Source organism: Mobula hypostoma, chromosome 1 (genome assembly GCF_963921235.1).
Source record: "Mobula hypostoma chromosome 1, sMobHyp1.1, whole genome shotgun sequence".
Lineage (NCBI taxonomy): Eukaryota > Metazoa > Chordata > Chondrichthyes > Myliobatiformes > Myliobatidae > Mobula > Mobula hypostoma.
Window position 1 is genome coordinate 149,153,720 of NC_086097.1, and position 24,612 is coordinate 149,178,331.

The window sequence follows — 24,612 nt, forward strand, 5'->3', positions numbered from 1 at the left end:
AGAATCTCATGTGTTCATGATTTCATACCAAGAAGAACTGAATTTTGGGGGTATCAGTGAGACTTTATAACTTTTATTCTGCTTACTTAGATTTGCAAAGGATCACATTGCACTATTTAAAGAACAGGGGGTAGTTTTCCTTAAAACAACATTGTTTTCTGAGTCAAACTGACTCTACACTGATTAAGTGTCCATTCATTAAATATTTTCATGAGAGTTATTGCATGCAAATTGTTTGATGCAACACTTCCCATATTTCAGATGTAGTTCTTTGTCCATGAAATGTTTTGGGATATCTTGAGGATATGATAAGCTATTAACATAAACAAAGGTCTTTTATTTTTTCTTTACACCATTCTGTCGTCATGCCAGTTTGCCATTGGATAGTGGTTGCCAAGATATTATGCATTACTACAGTTCCCTTGTGGCAGAAGGAACCATGTAAATCTCCCAGTACTAACATTCTATTGTAATCTCTGATAATTGCCATTGTTTTAGCTTCCTTACCAATAATGCACATGAAACCCATGATGCCTGTACCATTTCTCCTCACTGCTGCACGCTCTTCTTATGGGAGAGAGTGCAAACTCCATGGCCGGTCGTTCAACCTTCTCTTCCCAAGTTAAGGCAATGACACAAAAACACTTCTCAAATCCAAGGAATCCATTTTATAGATTTTGCCATGTAGGAAATAAAAGTTGGGCATAGAATGGGCATAACTGCTACTGAGTGCTGACAAAACATTAAACCTTAGCAGCAATGTAAAGTAAATTCTATACTTCCACAATGCAATGTTGAGGAAATCGGGTTGCATTGTGTCTCTTCTGATGGCACCAGGTTTTGAGATGTGTTCTTTGTGTCATTGCTTTAACATAACTTGAGAAGAGAAAGTTGAAAGAACAGACACTGATTTTAATAGAGCTAAGTTCACACTCTCTCCTACAGTATCTCTAGTTTGTTTTTAACTGCAGAGAAGAAAGCAAGAACAAGAGTGGGGCCATTCAGACTTTTAAGTGTGCTTTGCCATTCAGTATCATTATTACTGATTAACTATATCATTAATCCTCTCTTATTCTTTCCCTTGATGCCTTCTGTAGAAATTTACTCAGGTTCTTCTTAAAAATATTCAGTAACTTGTTCTCTACAGCTTCAACAGTGATGAATTCCATGGATTCATCACCGTTTTAGGGAAGGGTTTTATCCGGATGTCAGCCCTAGATCCTTTGCCCCAAGACAATCACTTATTGTTCCGAACTCTGCAGTCAGGGTAAACATCTTTTTCATATCCATTCTGTCTAAATCTATCAGAATTTTGTAAGTTTCATTCTTTTAAACTCTACTGAATGCAAACTTTCCTCTAGTCAAGTTAATCTCTCTTCATACAGTTGTCCTTCCTCTTGGGAATCTTCACTGTACTGCTTTCTTAGGTGAGAGGACTGAAGCTACACACAGTGTGGTCTCGTTATCAGTTGGTAAAGCCTAGTGAACTCTTGGTGGAGTGTGGCAGTCTCATCCTCTGGTGAAGGTATCTTATCTGAGTTCATGAAAGGTGGCTTGGCTTTGGGATGTGGTGGGAGTAACAAAATTATAGATCGGGGTACAAATCGGGTGAATTCATTCTGGATTTTTTCCCATCAGGTTGGGTGAGACTAGAACTAGGAGGCCATAATTTTAGAGTGAATATTGAAAGGTCCAAGGGGAATCTGAGGAGAAATGTCTTCATTCAGAGGCTGGTGCAAAGGTGTAACAAGCTGCCCACGTAAATGGTAGATGTGGGGTCAATGATAACATTTACTGTAAGAGTAGCTTGGGTGGGTACATGGATGAGAGAGATTTGGAGGGATATCGTCGGGTGCAGGTAGATAGGACTAGGCAGATCAGCTGAAGGGCCAGTATCTGTGCTATAGTCCTGTGATCTGATAACAGATTGGAGATGGTACGCAGTGCACACACTGTGCTCTGATGATGGAGGGAGTGGATGGGGTACCAGTCAAGTGGGCTGCTTTATCCTGAACGTTGTGACTGGCGTCTGGGTAAGATTTAATGTCTATGAATTCCAGATTGAGGTGGATGGCAACAAAGTCACTCTAAGGTCGTTGGTTGGATCTTTCATCTCATTCGTCAATAAAGTATCTTTGCTGAAGCCAAATTGCTAACTATTTCCAGTATGAGATAGTGAAACATAAATAACTTTTTTTAACTTCTAAAAAGCAAGCTGAAGGGCTTGTTCTGTAGGGAACTGAAGGTTATTGTGACATATGCAAACAGCTCAAATTCTCTGGCTCACCGTGAATCCAGTACATTTGAAACTCTGGGAATATCGTGTGCAAAGCATAATTGCATGAGAATCAATAATATGGATTGTAATGATACAGTGATACCCTGAAGCACTTGCTGCATAAAATCTGGGATCAGTAATTTTTAAAAAGATTTTATCTTTAGATTTAATAAAATGAGAGGATCCATGAAGAGGCATTTTGTACTTGGCCTGCAGGCAAAGATCAAATTGGATGAGCTAAATTATTTGCAGCTCTTTCCAATAATCTTTAAACACAATGGTGCCTCTGCTGGTGAGTATCAGACAGGCTGCAGATTCATAGTACTTGTGCTTTGTTCATCTTCCTGACAGGAACTGGACACCAGGATGGATATAAACTATGCGCACTTTGTTCAATTCTACAGAAACCTGATGTTTGATGCACAAAAATCAGTGAGTAGTTACTTGAAAAGTTGGATCAACTGCAAAATCAATGTATTGATCATTGAATATGAAATTAACTAAACTGCATGCATTTTCTTTTTTATAAAATAATTACATAACTAGTTTACTACAATACATATTCACCCTATTGTTTTCTATCATTATATGCAGTGCTTTGCTACCCTCTACAATAAACAATCCAATATTCCTTGATCTGTTGACAATCTTTATTTTCTTTTATATTGTATACAAAGCAATTTCCCTACTATACATTTTGCTCCTATTACCTATGGTAAATCTTAGGCCCATTGTTTTCTATAACTTGTGAAGTGATTTGCAATGTTAAATATGGCTATTTAATTTGGTGGCCATTAATGCACCATTGAAACAGTCTATTTCATATTAAGGTTTATTTGTCTATTTTAATTTTTAGACAATTATATAGTTTAGCTTTTTCTTTCCTGGCTTGTTGTGTGTGAGTAATTCTTACTGTATTAGCCAACTTGGTGATATTCCAACTGCAGGATGCCAAAAATCATTATGAACTGGTATTTGATAGTGACCAATGCCAGAGGGGATAAGAACACACAAGAGCAATTAGCAGCAAGTGCTGTTAGCATCACTTGACTCTCTCATCTGAAATTCTGTGCCTCCAATTTCCACTGACGTTGAGTAACCTAACCTGCAGTCCATAAGGAAACACCAGAAGAAGCTCAGAATGATGTCATCTTTTGTTTTTGCATGGCTACTGATGTGTGGGATCACTTTCCACTTCTGCAAGCCCAGAATTCTGCCCTGTTGAAGGTTGAAGTAGGTTAATCAACCCTCCCCAACTGCTAACTTCTTCAGAATGCCGACTTGACAATGTTACCTACTAGCTGCATGTACAGTAAATGAAATTGGGCCTTAAGGAGAAATTAATGAATTAACTAAATAGGGAGATAGGTGACAAATTAATTTCTATGAAGCTGAAATTACCCATTTGGACCCGAAGAAGATATATCTGGGTTCTTCTTAGATGATGAAATCCATAAGAATGGGGTCCAAAAGAAACTTAGGTTCCAAACCAGATGGATTATTAAGATACCTTGGGCAATTAAACAAAATGATCACAAACATCAATGAAAGCTGGAGGACTAGGACACAAGGATATAAAACTAATGTTGCCACTGTGCAAGGCTATAGTTAGTTATACAAGTATTTCTAGATACTGCAAAAAGGATATATTTGTTTTGGAAGCAATGCAGCACAGCATGTTTATTGATTGTTGAGATAGTTCATATATTCAAACCTTGGCTTGATTACATCACTTCCTGTAAATTTTCTTTGTGAAGATTTGGCAAGATATCTGAAACTTTGACAAACTTCTATAGATGTGTTGTTGAGCATATATTAACTGGTTGCCTCGCAGCCCGGTATGGAAACACCAATGTCCGTGTATGGAAAATCCTACAAAAATGTAGTGGATGCGTGTCGGTCCATCACGGGTAAAGCCCTCCCCATCACTGAGCACATCTATTCAGAGTGTTGTTGCAGGAAAGCAGTATCCATCATCGAGGACTCCCCCCACCCAGGTCATGCCCCCTACTTGACGCTGCCGTCAGAAAGAAGGTACAGGAGCCTCAGAACCCAGACCACCAGGTTCGGAAACAGTTTTTACCCCTAAACCATCAGGCTCTTGAACCAGTCGAGATAACTTCGCTCAACTTAACTCAGCCCATCACTAAACTGTTCCCACAACCTATGGACTCACTTTGAAGGACGCTTTATCTCATGTTCTTGATACTTATTGCTTATTTATTATTATTATTATTATTATTATTATTGTTTTCTGTCATTTTTGTATTTGCACAATTTGTTGTCTTTTGCATATTGGATTTGTCTCTTTTGTTGAGTGCGGTCTTTCATTGATTCAATCATGTTTGTTGGATTTACTGTGTATGTCCACAGGAAAACGAATCTCTGTGTTGTATTTAGTATCATATATGTAATTTAATAATAAGTTCGCTTTGAACTTTGCAAGTTTATCTACTTGTAGGTGGCTCCAGAAAAGGGGGTAATATATAATGTCAAAGACAAGTCTATTTGCAATGAGGTTATGAAACCATTTGCCAGACAGACATTTCTGCAAAAAAATGTCAACTGTTATTTCAAAACTAAGGCTGAATAATTCTTGTTAAACAGAGTTAATGAAGAAACAGGAAAAATGTTGGAGATATGGAATTAAGTCACAAAGCAGGCATTTTATTGAATAGTGGAAGAAGTCCAAGAGACTGAATAGCCCATTTCTATCCCAGAGTTCCTTAAAATGGCTTGACTTCACAGCTGCAGTAAACAATTGTTAGCAGATACATTCTGATCCCCACTGAATTCTTATGGTGTCAGTAAGTTGTGGCTAGTTTTCTGAATAAAGTTGACTGCAACTTCAGTGACAAGATCCTGGCTGTGGCTGGGGGCTCAGGGATGTAAATCTGCTACTTGGTAGCGGAGGTGGACTTGGGGGGAGGGTGGTTGGTGAAGGGCACAATGAGAACAAATCTCAAACATGATAGTGCCAAGAAAGGACTCATTAGCTTGGCTGACTTTCAAAGCTATCAAAATGCTAAATGTTTAGCAAATAAAATAGAAAATGCTGGAAATACTCAGCAAGTCATGCAGCATCTGGGGAGAGGGAAGCTGAATTTAAATAATTGACCTTTCAGAAATCTCTGAATTTTAGAAAGATATTTTAATTATTATTTTTCAATAAACATAAATGCTTTCAAAGCACTTGAAAATTGAATATTTTTTGGAGAACATTTAAATTTTAATTGCTTTAAAAGTAAAATAAAATATTTACATAAATTGAAACCACCAAAACACATTAACTAAAAGTTACCTTCGCCCTTTGTAGCTATTCCTCTTAGATCCTACCTTGGTCTGATTGGTTACGCAAGCTCCCAGCATAAAGTGGTGAAGTATTGTCACAACTTTGTATTCAAGTGGTGCAGCACATGTGAGAACATACTGGTGAATTGCTGCCAAAATTTGAGATTTTTGAGTTTGTACATATCTTTATTCATCACCCCTGGTTATCTTGTTTGCACAAATCCATAGAGTTATATCAATTGAATTCTCCCAGAAGTTCAATAGTTAATAAATCATGGTTTGATTACATCACACTTATTTCTAAATATCTGTTATTTTGTTTTTTGTGTACAGGTAATTGAGCAGCTGGAGCTGTCTTTTCCTCTAAGGTAAGGAAACATTCATTCGTTTATCCTGAATTTTTTTTAATTTTCACTTTCTACTTCTACTCCATGTAAAAATAAATTTATTTTAAAAAATGACAAACTAATTCTCATTTTCTTAAGCCTAGAATGAAATTAGATGTGATCAGTCATCCTCGTGTTTTATTATGATTTTTTCTGCTAATACATTTTTTGGCATAGATCACTTAGAAAAATTGTAACTGTTGAATCATTGATACAGTATATATAGAGCACAGGGCAACATAAAATCAAGGCTGACATTGCCATGTGAAAATAATTAGTGCTGTATCTTAAAAGTTAAAGTGAAATTCCTTCCAATTTCTCAGATTATTGTAGAAGAGCTCATGGGACACTCTGAAGAGTAAGGATTTCCTGATCAAAAATCTTGTAATCAAAAATTATCCTGTACTAAAAAGTGAATGAGTCAATTTATTTGATCAGTATTCTGCTGTTGTTTCTGGGAACAACAAAAGTTGCTATGTTTCCTTTCTAAAATCATAACTAAAAAATATGAGCAAACTTGCCACAATACCTTCAATAAGGAGGTATACTTTGTTAACTGCCCCTCTCTCTGTAGATGCTGCCTGATCTGCTTAGTTTTTCCAACATTTTCTGTATTTTGTCAAATAGTGCTATTCATAATGTAAATTTCTGTGCTCATATTTGGCCTTTTTATTGCACACAGGAATATGGAGAGGCCTGAACTCTGCCAGATAACATTGTTTGATTTCCAGAAGTTTTTGCAATATGATCAAAAGGTAAGCAAACTGAAAATGGATTATTCTTACTTTGTTGTTTGCGTTATTCTTACTTTATAGTGATTAATGCCTGGAATATACTGCTGGAATTTGTAGAAGAGGCTGATACGATAGGAACATTAAAGGGACTCTTAGATAGACTCTTAGATGTAGGAGAAATGGAAGGTTATGTGCTGTGTAGGGGATAAGGGTTAGGTTGATTATGGAGTAGGTTTATATTGATTGGCATAACACCTTGAGCTGAAGGACCTGTATTGTGCACACTGTTCTATGTTCTATGCTCTGATGCACCTCAGAATACTTTATTGTCTGTAAAGGTTCTAAGGTTGTGAAAGGGACTATTAAAGAAAACACAAGTCTTTGAAGTATCTTGGCCATTACAGCAGGTTTGACAGTGATTCCAGCAATCCAACTTAGCATGGATCTCTGCCATTTTATCATTTTGGAATCATAATTGTTTAGAGAACCATTGGTACACTGGGGAGATTTATATACTAAATGGCACTATTTTCTGTAGCTCTACATATTGGGCCCTGCAATACAATGATTGATTGAGGGCAATTATTTTATTTTTAAGGTTCGTAATACCAAAACCTAGTTTTTAGGGGTGCATCTAGAGTGGGTTTTGGGCTAGTTAAAACCGAGGGGATACTCTTCACATTTTACACAGTAACAGTAACAACTTTCTTCGATACAATGGTAGGCGGTTTAGAAGCCTGAAGTCCAACACCAGCAGTGGAAGGAAAACTACTCTTCCCTTTATTCATTCGGGGTTTGAACCAACTTGCACAACCCTAATTAGTACTTCAGTATAACAACATTATGACCGTTTTGACTATTTTGCACTATGGTGGACTTCTATAAAAATTCTTATGATGATCTTTCTTGTTAAAATTGTGTGTAGTTTATGTTTAATTTATACTTTTCTATTGACCGTTGCGCCACTGAGTAGGCTTTTCATTGCACTGTGCATACATACACTTGTGCGTATGACTATCAACTTGACTGACTTTGACAACCCCAGTTAATACTTCTTTGATAGTCCTATTAAGGTAATAAAATTCCTCAGTGGGAGAGTAGACAATAGTTAACATCACATCAGAGATGACATTTTGGACAGGTGGCCAATGAGTTCAGTTGAGGAGGAGAGGAAAATATGTTGAGGGAGTGAATTCCCTCAAGTCAAAGCACCCAATAGCAGGTGACATTTACTAATTGATGACTTATTATTGGCTTTGCTTGGTCAATTTTTCTCTCTAGGAATCAAATAAAGCAGTGATTGGAAAACAAAAGTTTGAGCTATTGAAATGAAAGTATTTAGAATTGAATGAACAGACGTATGGAGTTTTGGAATTCTAATGTCTGATGGTAAATGGGAAAAAATTAATATAGTTTGAAGGTATTAAAAGTGAATATTAAAAAAAATGTTAGCAGCATGTGCAGGATAAATTTTAATTTCAAATTATAATCTTTACAATTGGAAGGTACCTAATTTGTTCAAATGCATTGATTTAATACATTTACATGGATTACATTAATTTAATTGCATTTTTATTTATAGATCTGGAATGAGACTTCATTAATTATGTGCTCTTGTTTCCTAGGAAAGTTGGGCAAATGACACTAACAAAGTTCGAGAATGCATCTTTAATTATTTTAAAGACCCCTTACGGGAGACTTCAGACCCTGTTTTACAACTTGATGAGGTAGATATAAATTTGTATTATTATCTCAGCTTTCGGTAAATGTCAAACTGTGTACATTCTTCTTTATAAGATAATTGCAAATAGCTCATCTTTAGCAAAGGCATACTTGGAATTAAAATTTTCTTTTATTGAGGGAATGGGATGGGAAAACTGGCAGTTTTTCTCAATTCCTAACTGGTTAGAGGATTCATGGGAAACAGCTCTCATCTACTGGGAGTCAGTAGGATAAGGAAAACACCACTTAAGCTTTGAGAGTTAAGCTTTCAATGCTTGGAACACTTGATGAATGCTCGATTACACAATGTCTCTTTATGCAAGAATTAAAGGAGCAAATTTTCATCAAAAAATCACAACAATAGACATTGTTTTATGCCAAAAGTGCACACTTCTTGCATCTGACATTTCCTTTCACCTCCGAGGACCACTCATTTTAATTAAAATGTTTTCAGTATGAAGTACTCCATTTGATGTCATCTGAACAAGAAGGTGTATATGCTTTGTGCTTCTAGACTAACTGAAGAAACATGCTGTCTTCTTAATTATGGCATTCATAACAAGAGATGCAGAACTCGCCACAGAAATTTAAGTGATTCCTCTATGTGTTCCTGTAGCTTGAGCAATATTATGAACTGAGTTTCATGAGCTAAAATTTATTGCACTGACTCAGGGATGTATTCAACCCAATTCTGTAGATTGCACAAGATCAGAAGGATTTGCTTTTCTTCATCCTTTCAGTCTGAGTTATAAATTGGAGTTATATGAATGGCAGTGAAATAATGTGCTAAATCATTGGCATGTGAGCTAATGCATCTGAAAGTCTGAAGCTGCTGTATCGTTATATCATTTAAAGTTTGTTCAAGTTTAAGTATCATTCAATTATACATGAATACCCATGAATACAACCAAAATAAACAATGTTACTGCAGGACCAAAGTGCAAAACACAGTACCAACAGCCATACACAGCACAAGGCACATATAGTACATATAAAACAGCGGGCATATGTAAGATAGTGAGAATGTATAAGATTCCTGTAAAATATAGTCAGGCAAAAAAAATAGTTCAAGTCCCTGAGTCCATGAATGTTGCAGCAGTCTGCTTGTTTTCTGCCATGTGAACGCTGGGAGAGAGCTCTGACTCTAGCATGGACTCTGTGCCACACCACCTCCGGCACTCCAGTGGAGCACCCAACTCTGATGCCTCTGCCTGGGCAGCTCCAAACAGGCGACACCATGGCTTGAGGGCTAGTTCTTGCTGTGGCCAAGGCCATGCAGTTCCCCTGCCATCCGCTCCCTCGTTTGCTAATAAAGCAATGAATTGGACTTGCAACGTTTCACACCAATAAAGTCTTGCAGTCTCAAGGTGAGTGACTAAGATGATCACTCACTGTTGGACTACACTCTTCATTTGCGCACCGACACCTCTTCGTCGCAGTTGCAACGAGCAACTCTCTGATGGTGTAGACCCGCAGTACTTTAAGTCCTTAGTGTCCAGCAGGGTTTTGCAATCACAAAAATAAGTTTAAAAAAGACAGGAACACCTTTGGTTGACCCCGTAGAAGCCGCTGCATCTGAGCGGGCAAACATCTTACCAAAAGTAAATAAGGTAACCAATTCATATTAATCAATAATTACCTGAGAGACTATCCCCATGTATCTATTCGTATATCGACAACCTCCAGACAAGTTTCCTGAACACTCATTCAAAATATTTCCAGTTAAGCACTTCAGGGAATCCTGAACATACACAATCCTGTTGTAGAAGATGACAACATGGTATTTAAATAAGAATTTTTCTGCTGATTCCAATTTATTTGGTTCTGTGTACTTACAGGTGATAGGTTTGCAAGTAAACACTGTTGGTTTGAAGGCTGGGTATACATCAGTTCACATTAGGAATTAAAAATACAAACGTGGGGAGGTTCCTGTATTAAATAACAATAGTGAGAATTGTTTTCTATGTGGCTTGAGATTTTAGCAAAAACAACAATAATTTAGAGATTCTAATAGAATAATCTAAAAAGGCCACTACAATTCATGATTTAAAGTTAATTTTGGTATTGAGCAATTTTAATTTACAGTCAAGGGCTATTCGACATTCACAGTTAATTATGCTACAATTTCTGCACCTTATTCTAAAAAATTGCTAGCACTTTAACCATTTTTTGTAAAGATTTTGACTGCTAAATGGTAGAACTTATTCCCGTAGCCTCATGAAAGCATGCCATTTCTTTCTAAAATATGAGTGGACCAGTCAATGTTGAATGTTTTAATATCAGCATCACACTTATATTTGCAGAAAATTGATATCAATTAGTCTGATACTGAATAAAATGATTAGAGACTAGAAACAAAATATCCAGGTCCAACATTTCCCTCCCAGCTACCGTACAAATTTCCAACCTATGTCTATTGTCTCCCTTAAACAGAAGGCTACTTAATAATTTGTTTTAAAATGTCAGTGGAAGGAGACTGTTGCTCTGTTATTAAGTGCTATTAATATTTTGATATTTAGTTTATCTTGTTATTTTAATATGTAATAAAACATCAGACCTTGACTCTTATGTCACCGTATCTTAATCCCAAATGGTATGTATTTTTTCAAGTTATTCTGTAACTAAGTTGTGAAATTGCTGGGTTTTCTTTGTGGATAGTGTATGTTTCCCCTGCATCTGTCCGTTGAAGCCTGGCCCTGTCAGGAGCTTGGGCCACACATCGTAATGTAGCGTCTCAGAGCAGGTTCTCTCTTGTGAGCTCTATGATATGCATCATCATATAACATAGTTTAGAGTTGGATAACTGAGGTATTGTTGAATCAAATCATATTTCAAGTGATATTCCATCTAAGAAATGTCCAATTCCTCGGTACAAATTCAACAAACAATTGCAGTCCTGAGTCATAAGTGCTGACCAACAAAGCACTGTAGATGCTGGGCGTTTAAAATAAAAATGGAAAATTGCTGAAAATTCACAGCAGTTCAGCCGGCAACTGTGTAGAGAGTAACAGAGGTAACATTGGCTCTTCATCAGTAATGTCATTGAGAGCTCTCCTAAAGGCTCAATGACCTGAGAAGTTACACACTCAAAATGCTGGAGGAACTCAGCAGGCCAGGCAGCACCTGTGGAAAAGAGTACAGTCAACGTCACAGGCCGAGACTCTTCTGCAAGACTGGAGAAAAAAGATGAGGAATCAGAGTAAACAGGTGGGGGAAGGGGAGGGAGAAACACAAGGTGATGGGCGAAATGGGGAGGGGGGGAAGGGTGAATTAAAGAGTTGGGAAGTTGATTGGTGAAAGGGATAAAGGGCTGGAGAAGGGAGAATCTAATAGGAGAGGACAAAGGGCCATGGAAGAAAGAAAAAGGAGCACCAGAGAGAGGCAAATGGGAATGGGGAATAGAGGAAGGGAGGGGGGCATTACCAGAAGTTTGAGAAATTGATGTTCATGCCATCAGGTTGGAGGCTACCCAGACAGAATATAAAGTGTTGTTCCTCCAGCCTGAGTGTGGCCTCATCGCGACAGTAGAGGAGGCCATGGATGGACATGTTGGAATGGGAATGGGAAGTGGAATTAAAATGGATGGCTACTGGGAGATCCTCCTTTTTCTGGTGGACGGAGTCTAGGTGCTCAGTGACACAGTCTCCCAATCTATGTCAGGTCTACAAGAGGCTACACCAGGAGCACTGGATATAATAGATGACCCCAACAGGGATGAATGGACAAGGGAGTCACTAAGGGAGCGATCCCTGCGCAAAGCAGAAGGTGGGGGAAAGGGAAAGATGTGTTCGCTCCCTACCTGATTCCCTTGTCCTTGTCCCTTGTCCTGGCACCTATCTTTGCAAGCGAAACAAATGCCACACCTGCCCCTACACCTCCTCTCTCACTACTATTTAGGGCCCCAAACAGTTCTTCCAGGTGAGGCGACACTTCACCTGTGAGTCTGTTGGTGTCATCTACTGTATCTGGTGCTCCCGGTGTAGCCTCTTGTATATCGGTGAGGCCCGATGTAGGTTAGAAGACCGCTTTGCCGAGTACCTGCACTCCATCGCCAGAGAAAGAGGAATCTCCCAGTAGCCACCCATTTTAATTCCACTTCCCATTCCCATTCCCATTCCGATATATGTCCATCCATGCCCTTCACTACGGTCGTGATGAGGAGCAACACCTTATGTTCCGTCTGGGTAGCCTCCAACTTGATGACATGAACATCGACTTTTGGAACTTCCGGTAAAGCCCCCCTCCCTTCTCTCTTCCCTATTCCTATTTCCCTCTCTCACTCTATCCCTTGCCTGCCCATCACCTCCCTCTGGTGCTCCTCCCCCCATTTTCTTTCTTCCATGGCCTTCTGTCCTCTCCTATTAGATTCCCCCTTCTCCAGCCCTGTATCTCTTTCATGAATCAACTTCCCAACTCTCCACCCCTTTCCCACTTCTAGTTTTCCCTATCACCTTGTGTTTCTCCCTCCCCTCCCCACACCCTTTTACTCTGACTCCTCATCTTTTTTCTCCAGTCCTGCTGAAAAGTCTCGGCCCCAAATGTCTACCGTACTCTTTTCCATAGATGCTGCCTTGCCTATTGAGTTCCTCCAGCATTTTGTATATGTTACTTGGATTTCCAGCATCTGCAGATTTTCTCTTGTTTGTGACCTGAAAAGTTAATTATTTCTCTGTCCATAGAAACAGCCAGAACATCAATTTTTCTTGCCTCCTGTGGTAAAATCAAGCAGTTTCACACCATTTCCTCATCTAACTCATTCTATCTCGGGAATTCACGCCTCTAGTGTTATCTAAGTCCTTCAGTCTGCCCCTCCCTCCTGTAATACAGAAGTTTTGAATTGCCCTCTTCCATCTCTAACCATTGTGGTCTTGCACAGGGGACCTGACTTTTTTACTAGTGAAAAAAGAATAAGCTTTTAAGATGGGTAAAGTCTGAAAATTGCTATTCTTCCTATATAGAATGATGGTATATTTTTCTTTTGTCTTTTAGTTCTTGGCATATCTGTTCTCTAAAGAGAACATGATCTTGGACTCTAGGTTTGAACGTGTGGCTCCTGAGGAAATGAACCACCCTCTTTCTAACTACTGGATCTCCTCCTCGCACAACACGTTAAGTAACGCTCTATATTTTTAAAATACCATTGATGAAATCTGAAGTTTCCCACCTGTTCTTCAGCTTGAAGTGTGATGTGATGTCAGATTTGACAAACCAGCATCTGGGAGCCAAATCCTGAGATTATAAATTGGGTGCAGAAAAGCAATTTAATCAGAGAAGAGGAAGTAAACACAAGGTGTGCTCATAAATTCACGGTACAGTCTGGCCCAGTTCAGACTGAATTTTCCTTTCTCCGAGTACTAAGTCAGCCCATAAGAACAACCATTCACAAAAGATCTGGAGAATTTACTATTTGCCTTTACTATTCAATATTCATTTAGTTGAGACATGGGGGTGGGTGGAAGTTTGGGAGGTGAGGTTATCCTGAGGTTCCTGCCAGGATCATTCTTGACACAGCTTTGTAAGAGCCTGTGCAAGTTGGTCCATCTGATTTCCATTCATTTTAGGTTGGAAGGTCCCAATGGGTTCATGGTCAAAACTAATGTGTCAGTGTGTGGAATCAGAGGTATGGATCTCGTCAGTGAACAAGCAGGAATTTGAGAAACTGTTTGGTGATGTGGATTGGTTTTATTGGTGCCTATGAAACTTAATATCGGAAACTACTGGTGGGAGTGCGGATAGTGGAAGAAAAGGAACAAACAATCATGGACCTTTATAAATTTTAGAGCATTGAATATAAGAAAGAAAGAAAAGCTGAATTGATCCAACACATTTCATTACCTTGTGACATCCCTCTACTCTAATGGAGGGAGGTTTAATTGTCACTCGCCTCACACCAGGTGTTTAGGCAGATGTGATGTTTGGGGTTTAAAGCAAAATTAAAAAGAAATTGCAATCTAAAATCTGCCACACTCCTCCTCTTTACTGTGATTTCTTAGTTAGCCACCAATACCTCCAAAATCAAATTCTTGGATGTGCTTTATACAATAAAGGAGCATGCCTTCATTACCTCAGAGTAAGTTACTACAAAACGTTAGACAGTCATCATAGTCAGAGTCATACTTTATTGAAGGAGGATAAGAGGAGAGATGATAGAGGTATACAAGATAATAAGAAGAATAGATAGAGTGGATAGCCAGCGCCTCTTCCCCAGGGCACCACTGCTCAATACAAGAGGACATGGCTTTAAGGTAAGGGGTGGGAAGTTCAAGGGGGATATTAGAGGAAGGTTTTTTTACTCAGAGAGTGGTTGGTGTGTGGAATGCACTGCCTGAGTCAGTGGTGGAGGCAGATACACTAGTGAAGTTTAAGAGACTACTAGACAGGTATATGGAGGAATCTAAGGTGGGGGCTTATATGGGAGGCAGGGTTTGAGGGTCGGCACAACATAGTGGGCCGAAGGGCCTGTACTGTGCTGTACTATTCTATGTTCTATGTTCAATCATTCCCTAATCTCTTCTACCTCTGTATCATTTTCATCCTCTTCCTCTATTTCCTGATAACCAAATGGTTCATGCTTGTTTTCTCCAGCAGCTTGGAGAGTTATGCCCTAAGGAAATGATAAAGATATTCAATGCTAAATTCTTTTAATGTCTTACAATACCTGGAATTCCAAGGGCCACTTTGCATCTGCACGCTTGCACTCCTGCCTGTAATCATTTCAGTTAAGGGTAACATTGAAAGAATGGCTGAATTGCTCTTCATCTCTTCCAGGTATTTGACCGGAGACCAGTTTTCCAGTGAGTCGTCATTAGAAGCCTATGCCCGATGTTTGAGGATGGGATGCCGCTGTATAGAACGTAAACCTTCTCTCCTTTATCAATGTAGCTTTTAGATTTTCATCTTCCTTTGATGCTGACTCCAATGATGATGTGTTTCCCCTAAACTTCAGCTTGAACGGTGAATTTCTATGACAGTCAGTAAGACTAGGACCAAGCTTGTTAGTGATCATTAGCTTAGCCTTTCTCCTCTCACCTATGCTATGAGGTATTCAGAAGTACAAAAGCTGGCGGATTTTCCACCACTTACCTTAGAGTGATGACAAATGCAAATGAAATATATGTTCTCTCTTGAGTTACTCAGCAATAAGTGACCTTGAAACATTGTTCTTACTTTATCTTCGCTTTTAACATGTTTTCTGTATAAATATTGTGGCAGGAAGTAAACAAGGCTTTGGTATCATACCATTTGTGGAAAATAAGATCTGGCTCAGGGTACTTATAATTTTTTTAATTAAAGAGTGTCCATTATTTCTGCATGGTGATGAAAGAAGGTTAACAAAAGGGATGAATCTTTCAACATGTTTACTGGTCAATGCTGACTTATGACTAGAAATTATGCACTTTATTTGTAATAGTGAAAGAAAGCTATGAATTGGTGATAGAAAAAGTGACAAGAAAACAAGGTCCCAATTAAATTGCATTTTATTATATTTCAAACATATCATCAGTCATTAATTTATATGTAGGTGCCTTTTTAACACTCTCTGCTTCTTCATGACATCTCCAATTTACTGCGATTTGGATTCAGTTTTACCAGAAGATAAAATGCACCCTCTTGTGGAGGTTCTGAAAAGTTCACTCACTAAGACTGAAGGTCTTTAAAATAAATCTGTGCTGTTACTAACTGATTATCTGCTTTGCAGTGGACTGCTGGGACGGCCCAGATGACCTGCCAATTATTTATCATGGGCACACACTTACCTCCAAAATCAAATTCTTGGATGTGCTTTATACAATAAAGGAGCATGCCTTCATTACCTCAGAGTAAGTTACTACAACACATTAGACAGTGATCATAGTCATAGTCATACTTTATTGATCCTGGGGGAAATTGGTTTTCGTTACAGTTGCACCATAAATAATAAATAGTAATAAAACCATAAATAATTAAATAGTAATATGTAAATTATGCCAGGAAATAAGTCCAGGACCAGCCTATTTGCTCAGGGTGTCTGACCCTCCAAGGGAGGAGTTGTAAAGTTTGATGGCCACAGGCAGGAATGACTTCTTTTGACGCTCAGTGTTGCATCTCGTTGGAATGAGTTTCTGGCTGAAAGTACTCCAGTGCCCAACCAGTACATTATGTAGTGGATGGGAGACATTGTCCAAGATGGCATGCAACTTGGACAGCATCCTCTTTTCAGACACCACCATCAGAGAGTCTAGTTCCATCCCCACAACATCACTGGCCTTACGAATGAGTTTGTTGATTCTGTTGGTGTCTGCTACCCTCAGCCTGCTGCCCCAGCACACAACAGCAAACATGATAGCACTGGCCACCACAGACTCGTAGAACATCCTCAGCATCGTCCAGCAGATGTTAAAGGACCTCAGTCTCCTCAGGAAATAGAGACGGCTCTGACCCTTCTTGTAGACAGCCTCAGTGTTCTTTGACCAGTCCAGTTTATTGTCAATTCGTATCCCTAGGTATTAGTAATCCTCCACCATGTCCATACTGACCCCCTGGATGGAAACAGGGGTCACCGGTACCTTAGCTCTCCTCAGGTCTACCACCAGCTCCTTAGTCTTTTTCACATGAAGCTGCAGATAATTCTGCTCACACCATGTGACGAAGTTTCCTACCGTAGCCCTGTACTCAGCCTCATCTCCCTTGCTGATGCATCCAACTATGGTTGAGTCATCAGATTCTGCCATAGTTGGATTCTGCCAATCTTTATAAGATTGCAAACAAGTAGTTCAAGTATTCAGTTTCTCTAAGTAATTCTTTATAAATTGCATCATGATCTTCAATTTCCTTTGAACCAAAATATCCATGCTTGTTCTATCCTTCCCAAATTGTCCTGTCTCCACTTCCCTTTTCTAATAGAAACATAGAAAACCTACAGCACAATACAGGCCCTTCGGCCCACAAAGTTGTGCCGAACATGTCCCTACCTTAGAAATTACTAGGCTTACCCATAGCCCTCTATTTTTCTAAGCTCCATGTACCTATCCAAAAGTCTGTTAAAAGACCCTATCATATCCGCCTCCACCACCATTGCCGGCAGCCCGTTCCACACACTCACCACTCTCTGCGTAAGAAACTTACCTCTGACATCTCCTCTGTACCTGCTCCCCAGCACCTTAAACCTGTGACCTCTTGTGGCAACCATTTCAGCCCTGGGAAAAAGCCTCTGACTATTCACACGATCAATGTGTTTCATCATCATATACACCTCTATCAGATCACCTCTCATCCTCCGTCGCTCCAAAGAGAAAAGGTCGAGTTCGCTCAAATTGTTTTCATAAGGCATGCTCCCCAATCCAGGCAACATCTTTGTAAATCTCCTCTGCACCCTTTCTATGGCTTCCATACCCTTCCTGTAGTGAGGCGACCAGACTCGGACCCCAAGATCCTTTAGACTTCAGACACTTTACCCATTATTCCCATTTTATCTTTGTTCAATCTTTTCACAGTCCTATTCACACATCCTGTTCATCTTAGGGTTCTCAATCCTCCAAACTTGGGCCTCTCTTTTCCTCATCTCAATACCATTTACAGGTAGTATTATTTGTAAATGTGAGATCAGTTTTCACAAATCTGATAGCTATACTCATTTTTTTCCTTCTCTGCTGTTAACCTTAACTCTTAAATCCCCAATCACTTTTCTATCAAGTTAAAAATGATTCCCACTGATTTTTTTTTATCTTACACCTGTTTCATCACCCTGGATTATTTTATATTTCCATGTCTATTCCATGGACTGGAATACTCGAAGTAAACCCTCAGTTTCCTCTCTCACCTCACTGAAGGTCATCATCTTTGATTTGCATTGGGATATCACTTCAGATATTGCTCAGTGTTTGGGTTTCAGAAGCAATTTTAATTTCCAGAATGTCTGTGGTCTGGCATAGTTGGACAACCTATCTCAAGGATAAAAACAAAGGGCCGATGCAAGTTTCATTCCCAATTGAAAGCAGTGAGACCTTTCATCAGGTGGTAAGCTAAGATTATTTATTTGCTCAACCTAAAAAAAAGCTCAAAATTAATGAGATCCATTTCATTAATATAATTTTCATTTATATGGTGTATTTCACATCCTCATGTCTATCCAAGTTCCAAGTCAGTCAAGTCAAAGTAAAGATTCTTATGTCAACACACAGACAAAAACTGTTGCTAGTTGTACAACTAGTTACATGTGGAAAGGGCAATGAATAATCAGTTAATCTATATTTGGTTGAGTGATAACTCAATGCCAGGTTACTGGCAGAACACTATTCTTTTGCAGCTTCAACACATCTGGTCCTCTAGAGTAGGAATCTTTCAATAGTCAAGTGTTTGCAAACAAGTGTTTTTTTAATAATACCTTTTTTGGTAATTAATTTTTATTTTCTGAAATGAGAATGATGAATCCAATCTGAACCAAAACTATATTAGTTGCCACGTGTATAATTCCAGGTATCCCATAATCCTCTCTATCGAAGACCATTGCAGTGTTGTGCAGCAGCGAAATATGGCATCTTACTTCAAGAAGGTTTTTGGAGACATGTTGTTGACCAAACCTGTGGACATCAATGCAGATGAACTTCCATCACCCAATCAGCTGAAGAAGAAAATCCTGATAAAGGTAGATGAAATAATTGCATGGTGGCAGAAATACTATGTGACTTAATCTGTCTGTAATGTTGAATTTGAGTTACATTACCTTCTTTAACAGGCCTGCTGTTAATATTGAGACTTACTGTATTGTGTCAGCCTTAAACATCGAAGACTTCAGCACAAGAACAGGTCCTTCAGTCCATAATGAAGTGCTGAACTAAATAAATCAGTAATCAAATTCCCAACTAAACTAAGCCCTTCTGCCTACACAATGTGCATACCCTTCCATTTCCTGCAGATTCATGTGTCTAAGAGACTCTTGGAAGTCTCTATCATATTTGCCTCTACTACCGCCCCAGACAGTCCATTGCAGGCACCCACAACTCTCTGTGTAAAAAAAAAACTTGCCCCTCACATCTCCTTTGAAGTTTCCCCACTCACCTTATATGCATGCCTTCTGGTATTAGATATTTCAACCCCAGGAAAAAGATACAGGAATCCTTGTCTATTTATGCCAATTATAATCTTATAAACATATATCAGATTTCCACTCAGCCTCTGTCGTTACAGAGAAAACAACCCAAAGTTGCCCATCCTCTCTTTATAGCACATGCCATTTAATCATAGTGAACCTCTCCTGCACCCTCCCAAAACCTTGACTTCCTATAAGGGGGCAACCAGAACTGAATGCTGTACTCCGAACGCAGTTTACCAGAATTGCATAAAACTGCAGCATAGCTTCCCGACCCTTGAACTCAATTCTTTGTATAACAAAGGCAAGCATGCCATACCGAGTACCTTCTTCACCACCCTATCGATCTGTGTAGACGCCCTCTGCATGTCAGCACTGTTAAGGATCTTGCCATTAACAGTGTACTGTTCCTTTACATTTTATCTCCCAAAGTGCAACACTTAACATTTGTCAGGGTTAAGCACCGGCCATTTCTCCACCCAAATCCATAATTTGCTATATTCTTTGCAAGTCTTCTATGCTATCCACAATACAAATATTTTTGTATTGTTTGGAAATTTACTAATCCACCCACTTACATTTTCATCCAGGTAATTTTTATATTCACAAACAGCCAAGGTCCCAGTGTACCTGTGGAACACCACTAATCACAAACCTCCAGGCAGAATAAGTTCCATTGACCACTACCCTCTGTTTTCTGTGGGCAAGCTGATTCTGAATTCAAATGGCTAATTCGCCATGGATCCCATGCAACTTAATTTTCTGAGTGAGCCTGCCAGGAAAGACCTTGTTAAACGCTTTACTGAAATCCATGTAGACAACATCCTCAGTTCTACCTTCATCAATCACTTTTGTCACTTCCTTGAAAAACTCAATCAAGTTTGTTGGACAGAACTTGCCCTGCACAAAGCCATAGCCATGTTAACTGTCCCTAATTAGGCCGTGGCTTTCCAAATGGCCATAAATCCCATCCCCAATAATCCTCTTCAATAACTTCCCTACCACTGTTGTAAGACCACTGATGTATAATTTCCAAAAATATCCCTATTTCCCTGATTGAATAATGAAATAACATTAGCCACTTGCCATTCCTCTGGGACCTCGCCTGTGGATAGAGGACACACAAGATGTTGGTCAAGGCCCCAGCCTCAGTAATCTCATCTCTTGCCCCTCTCAATAACATTGGGTATATTTCCTCAGACTCTGGGGACTTATCCAGCTTAATATGGTGTAAGAGACCTAAAATTACTTTCTTCTTTATCTCAAAATGGCTATGAAATTAGCACTTTCCACACTGATCTCCCTAACCTCCACACTCTCCTTGGTAAATACTGATGCAAAGTACTTATTTAGGACCTCATCCATATCCTCCACCTCCGCCTCCAAAGCATCCTTGCTTTATCCTTGAGTGATCCTACCCACTCCGACTCCCTAGTATGTATAGAATGCCTTGAAATTCTCCTTATCCAACTTACCAAGGACTTTTCCTGCCCCCTCCTGGCTCTACTGATTGCCCTCTTGAGCTCTTTTCTGGCTTCTTTATAATTCTAAAGGCCATTGTTTGATCTTAGCTTTCTAAACCTTACATTTGTTTACTCCTTTTTGACTAAATTCACCACCTCTTTCGATATCCAAGATTCCTTACCTCACCATTCTTGTCCTTCCTTTTTGTTGTATCCTCCACATTCCAGAATGGACTTGCTCAAAGATAGCTATTCTAATTAACTACCTTTAGTTCCTACCTCGTACGTTCACAATTTGCTTTGCTCCAATTTATTTCTGTCATGCAAGGTCCATACTTATTCGTCTTTATAGCTATTTTAAATCTTAAGGATTTGTGATCACTGTTACCTAATTTTTCTCCCACTGAAGGGTGAGTCACCTGGCCAGGCTCAATACCCAACACCATGTCCAATATGGCCCATTCTCCCTTAGTACTATCTGCATATGCATATTGATTTAAGAAGCCCTTTTTAATTTTTTACCTCTAATTGATCAGGTTAAACTTTTGTTTACTAAATGGTCACCAATCTCTTTGTCTTTGATTGGTCGGATTAATGCTATTAAGATGATCATTTTGCCCAAATTTTTATATGTATTTCAATTGGTTCCAATTTTTATCCCAAAATCTTTTTCCGATAACATAGACTCAGAAATTTCCTCATATATATGGCAGACCAGAAATCCTAGGTTCGGTAAAAGGTATTTACAGAAACCTAAAAAGGAGGGGGGGCTTGCCCTCCCGAATTTCAGATTCTATTATTGGGCAATTAATATTCGATATTTAAAATTTTGGTTACGAGATTTGGATGTATCTTTAAATCCACATTGGGTAAATCTTGAATGTAATTCATTACAAGGGTTTTCCTTGGGTTCGGTTTTAAGAACTTCGCTTCCTTTTACTTCTTCCAAATTGTATAAACAAATGAATAATCCAATAGTTAAGCATACTTTACGTATATGGTTTCAATTTCGAAGATTTTTTGGGTTTAATCAATTTATTTTAGCAAGTCCTATTATATCTAATTTCCTTTTTCAACCTTCCACTATGGATCAAGCTCACTCTGATTGGAAAACCAAAGGTATAATACGTTTTCGTGATTTATTTCTGGATAATTGTTTCATGTCTTTTGATCAACTTTCTAATAAATACAACTTACCCAGATCTCACTTTTTTAGATATCTACAGATTAGAAACTTTTTAATTATTGTTTCTCCTAATTTTCCACACCCATATCCAATGGACACTTTGGAAAACATTTTAGATTTAAATCTCTCTCAGAAAAGTGTTGTAGCAATTATATATAATATAATTATGAATTTATGTCCTGATGTTTCCAATAAAATTAAAGCTGACTGGGGAAGAGAACTTAAGATTATTATACCGATTGAAAAATGGGAAAAAATTCTTCAATTGGTTAATTCATCCTCTATATATGCTAAACATGTGTTGATACAGTTTAAAGTAGTGCACAGGACTCATATGTCCAAAGATAAACTATCTCGTTATTATTCTTATATTAATCCAATATGTGATAGATGTCATCGCGAGATAGCTTCTTTAACTCACATGTTTTGGTCATGTCCTTTGCTGGAAAAATATTGGAAAGACATTTTTGACATGATTTCAACAGTTTTGAATATAGAATTACAATCTCATCCAATTACTGCTACCTTTGGATTACCAGTGATAGATTCAAATTACTTAACCTCTTCAGCACGTAGGATGATTGCATTTCTTACTCTAATGGCTAGAAGATCCATTTTGCTGAATTGGAAAGAGATTAACCCTCCTACTGTATTTCATTGGTTTTCACAAACTATGGTGTGTTTGAATTTGGAAAAAATTAGAAGTGAAGTTTATGACCCTTCCATTAGATTTGAAAAAACTTGGAGGCCATTCATTCAGCATTTTCATTTGATGTAATTTGAGCATTTCCAAACTTGTTTTATTTCTCTGTACTGTTGGTTGAGAGGAATGGAGTCGTCGACACTAAGGTTTTCTTCTTTTCCATTTTCAGGTTGTTGGTATTGCCCAAGTCTTTTAGTTTAGTTGACTAATTCTGCTTAGTTTAGCTTTTTTTTGGGATGGTGTTTGTTTTTTTTTTCCTATTTTTGTTTTTCTTTTTCATGATTTTTCTTCAGTTTTTTTTTTGCTTTGTATTATTCATTGTTATTCTACACGATTGGGAGCTTTGTCAATTTATACTATTTGGTTTTACAATTACTCATTTTAAGTGTAACAATGTATCTCCTACTACTTGTATTTTTGCTTTGTTATGTTTTCATTCTATGAAATTAATAAAAAGATTGAAAAAGAAAGAAAGAAGCTCTTTTGGATCTACCTAACAAATTCTGTCCATCTAAACATCTTGCACTAACGATGTTCTAGTTTATATGAGAGAAATTGAAGTTAACCACTACAACGATCTTGTTTTACCACCTTTCCCTAATCTGCCTGCATATGTGTTCCTCAATGTCCTGGTGGCTACTGGGGGTTCAGTAGTATTCTCCCATCAAAGCGATTGAATCTGTCTTATTTTTGAGTTCTACCCATGTACTGTAGGCTCAATGGATGAGCTCTCCATTATGTCTCCTCTGAGTGTGGCGGTACTATTGTCCCTGATTAACAGCACAGTTCCTACCCACCACCCTCATCCCCACATTTATGTCCTTTCTCTATAGTTTCTAAAACATCAAAACCATTGGAACATTAGGTTTTCATTCCTGTCCCTGCCTCAACCAAATCTCTGTACAGCCACAATATTATGTAAACCTCTTCATATTTCTTTACATTTATGTAAGCCCATAGATTAAACATCATTAAGAATGAAAGGAGAAGCTTAAAAAAAACTTTTGGCCACCAGAAATAATTGCATTCACACTAACAATAATCATTACTTTCGAATCATTATACCAGTTGTTGTTGTTCCCCTCTGTGCTTTGCGGCACGTTGGGTGGCAAACTTTGCCATTTCTTTTAGTAACTGTCTGCTTTTTGTGAGACTGAGTTGCTAGCCTGATGCGCAGCCCAGCGTGGGTGGAAAGTGTGCAAGGGTCCAGCTGGATTCGAACCTGGGACCACTTGCCTCGAAAGCCAGTGCAGATGCCACTATACCACCAGCCAGCATATTAAAACGTTATAAAAGAGTGAAAAAAATCATCCTATCTTGTACACTGTTCTGTTGATACTGATGCCTTTCACTGTCCTTCATAAACGTGTAACTGGCAATGGCAACTGTTGCTTTTTGCAGTGCAGTGCAATTGGCTGTTAATATCCACAATCTTGTCCCCATCCAGTGGTGGTGCCTGCCTAGTTCACGGCAGACGAAGAAGAACACTTGGTGATATGCAGTCAACCTATGCATTATTTTTATCATGGAGAAGTTAATTAATTCAGATGTGCAGTTAATGCTGGAAAAGTTTACCTTATTATTATTTCTAGGAGTTTTGTTTAGCATTTTTGTTGCTTACCTCCTCAGTCTTTTTTTATTATAATTTACAGAACTCTTACAAAACCCCACTTTTCCATTAAAGAAAAAATCTATCCCTGTTAGAATGTGCCTTCTTTGTGCTGCCTGAGAGTGGTGAGAACTGTAATCCTAAGACACTGGAACAGACTTGGGCCATTCTA

The 24,612-nt window shown here is 38.5% G+C and overlaps 1 protein-coding gene across 2 annotated transcripts in view; it reads left to right on the plus strand.

Annotated features, from left to right (window-relative positions):
- The window catches only part of LOC134351496 (1-phosphatidylinositol 4,5-bisphosphate phosphodiesterase gamma-1-like), a 273,333-nt gene that overhangs the window by 171,438 nt on the left and 77,283 nt on the right, over positions 1-24,612 (plus strand). For both annotated transcript variants that reach the window (XM_063057723.1, XM_063057732.1), the window contains exons 6-13: positions 2,630-2,710; positions 5,903-5,937; positions 6,638-6,710; positions 8,315-8,416; positions 13,401-13,519; positions 15,180-15,265; positions 16,111-16,231; positions 18,867-19,035. In XM_063057723.1, coding sequence (XP_062913793.1) covers positions 2,630-2,710; positions 5,903-5,937; positions 6,638-6,710; positions 8,315-8,416; positions 13,401-13,519; positions 15,180-15,265; positions 16,111-16,231; positions 18,867-19,035 — 786 coding nt within the window. The remainder of the gene's footprint in view (positions 1-2,629; positions 2,711-5,902; positions 5,938-6,637; positions 6,711-8,314; positions 8,417-13,400; positions 13,520-15,179; positions 15,266-16,110; positions 16,232-18,866; positions 19,036-24,612) is intronic.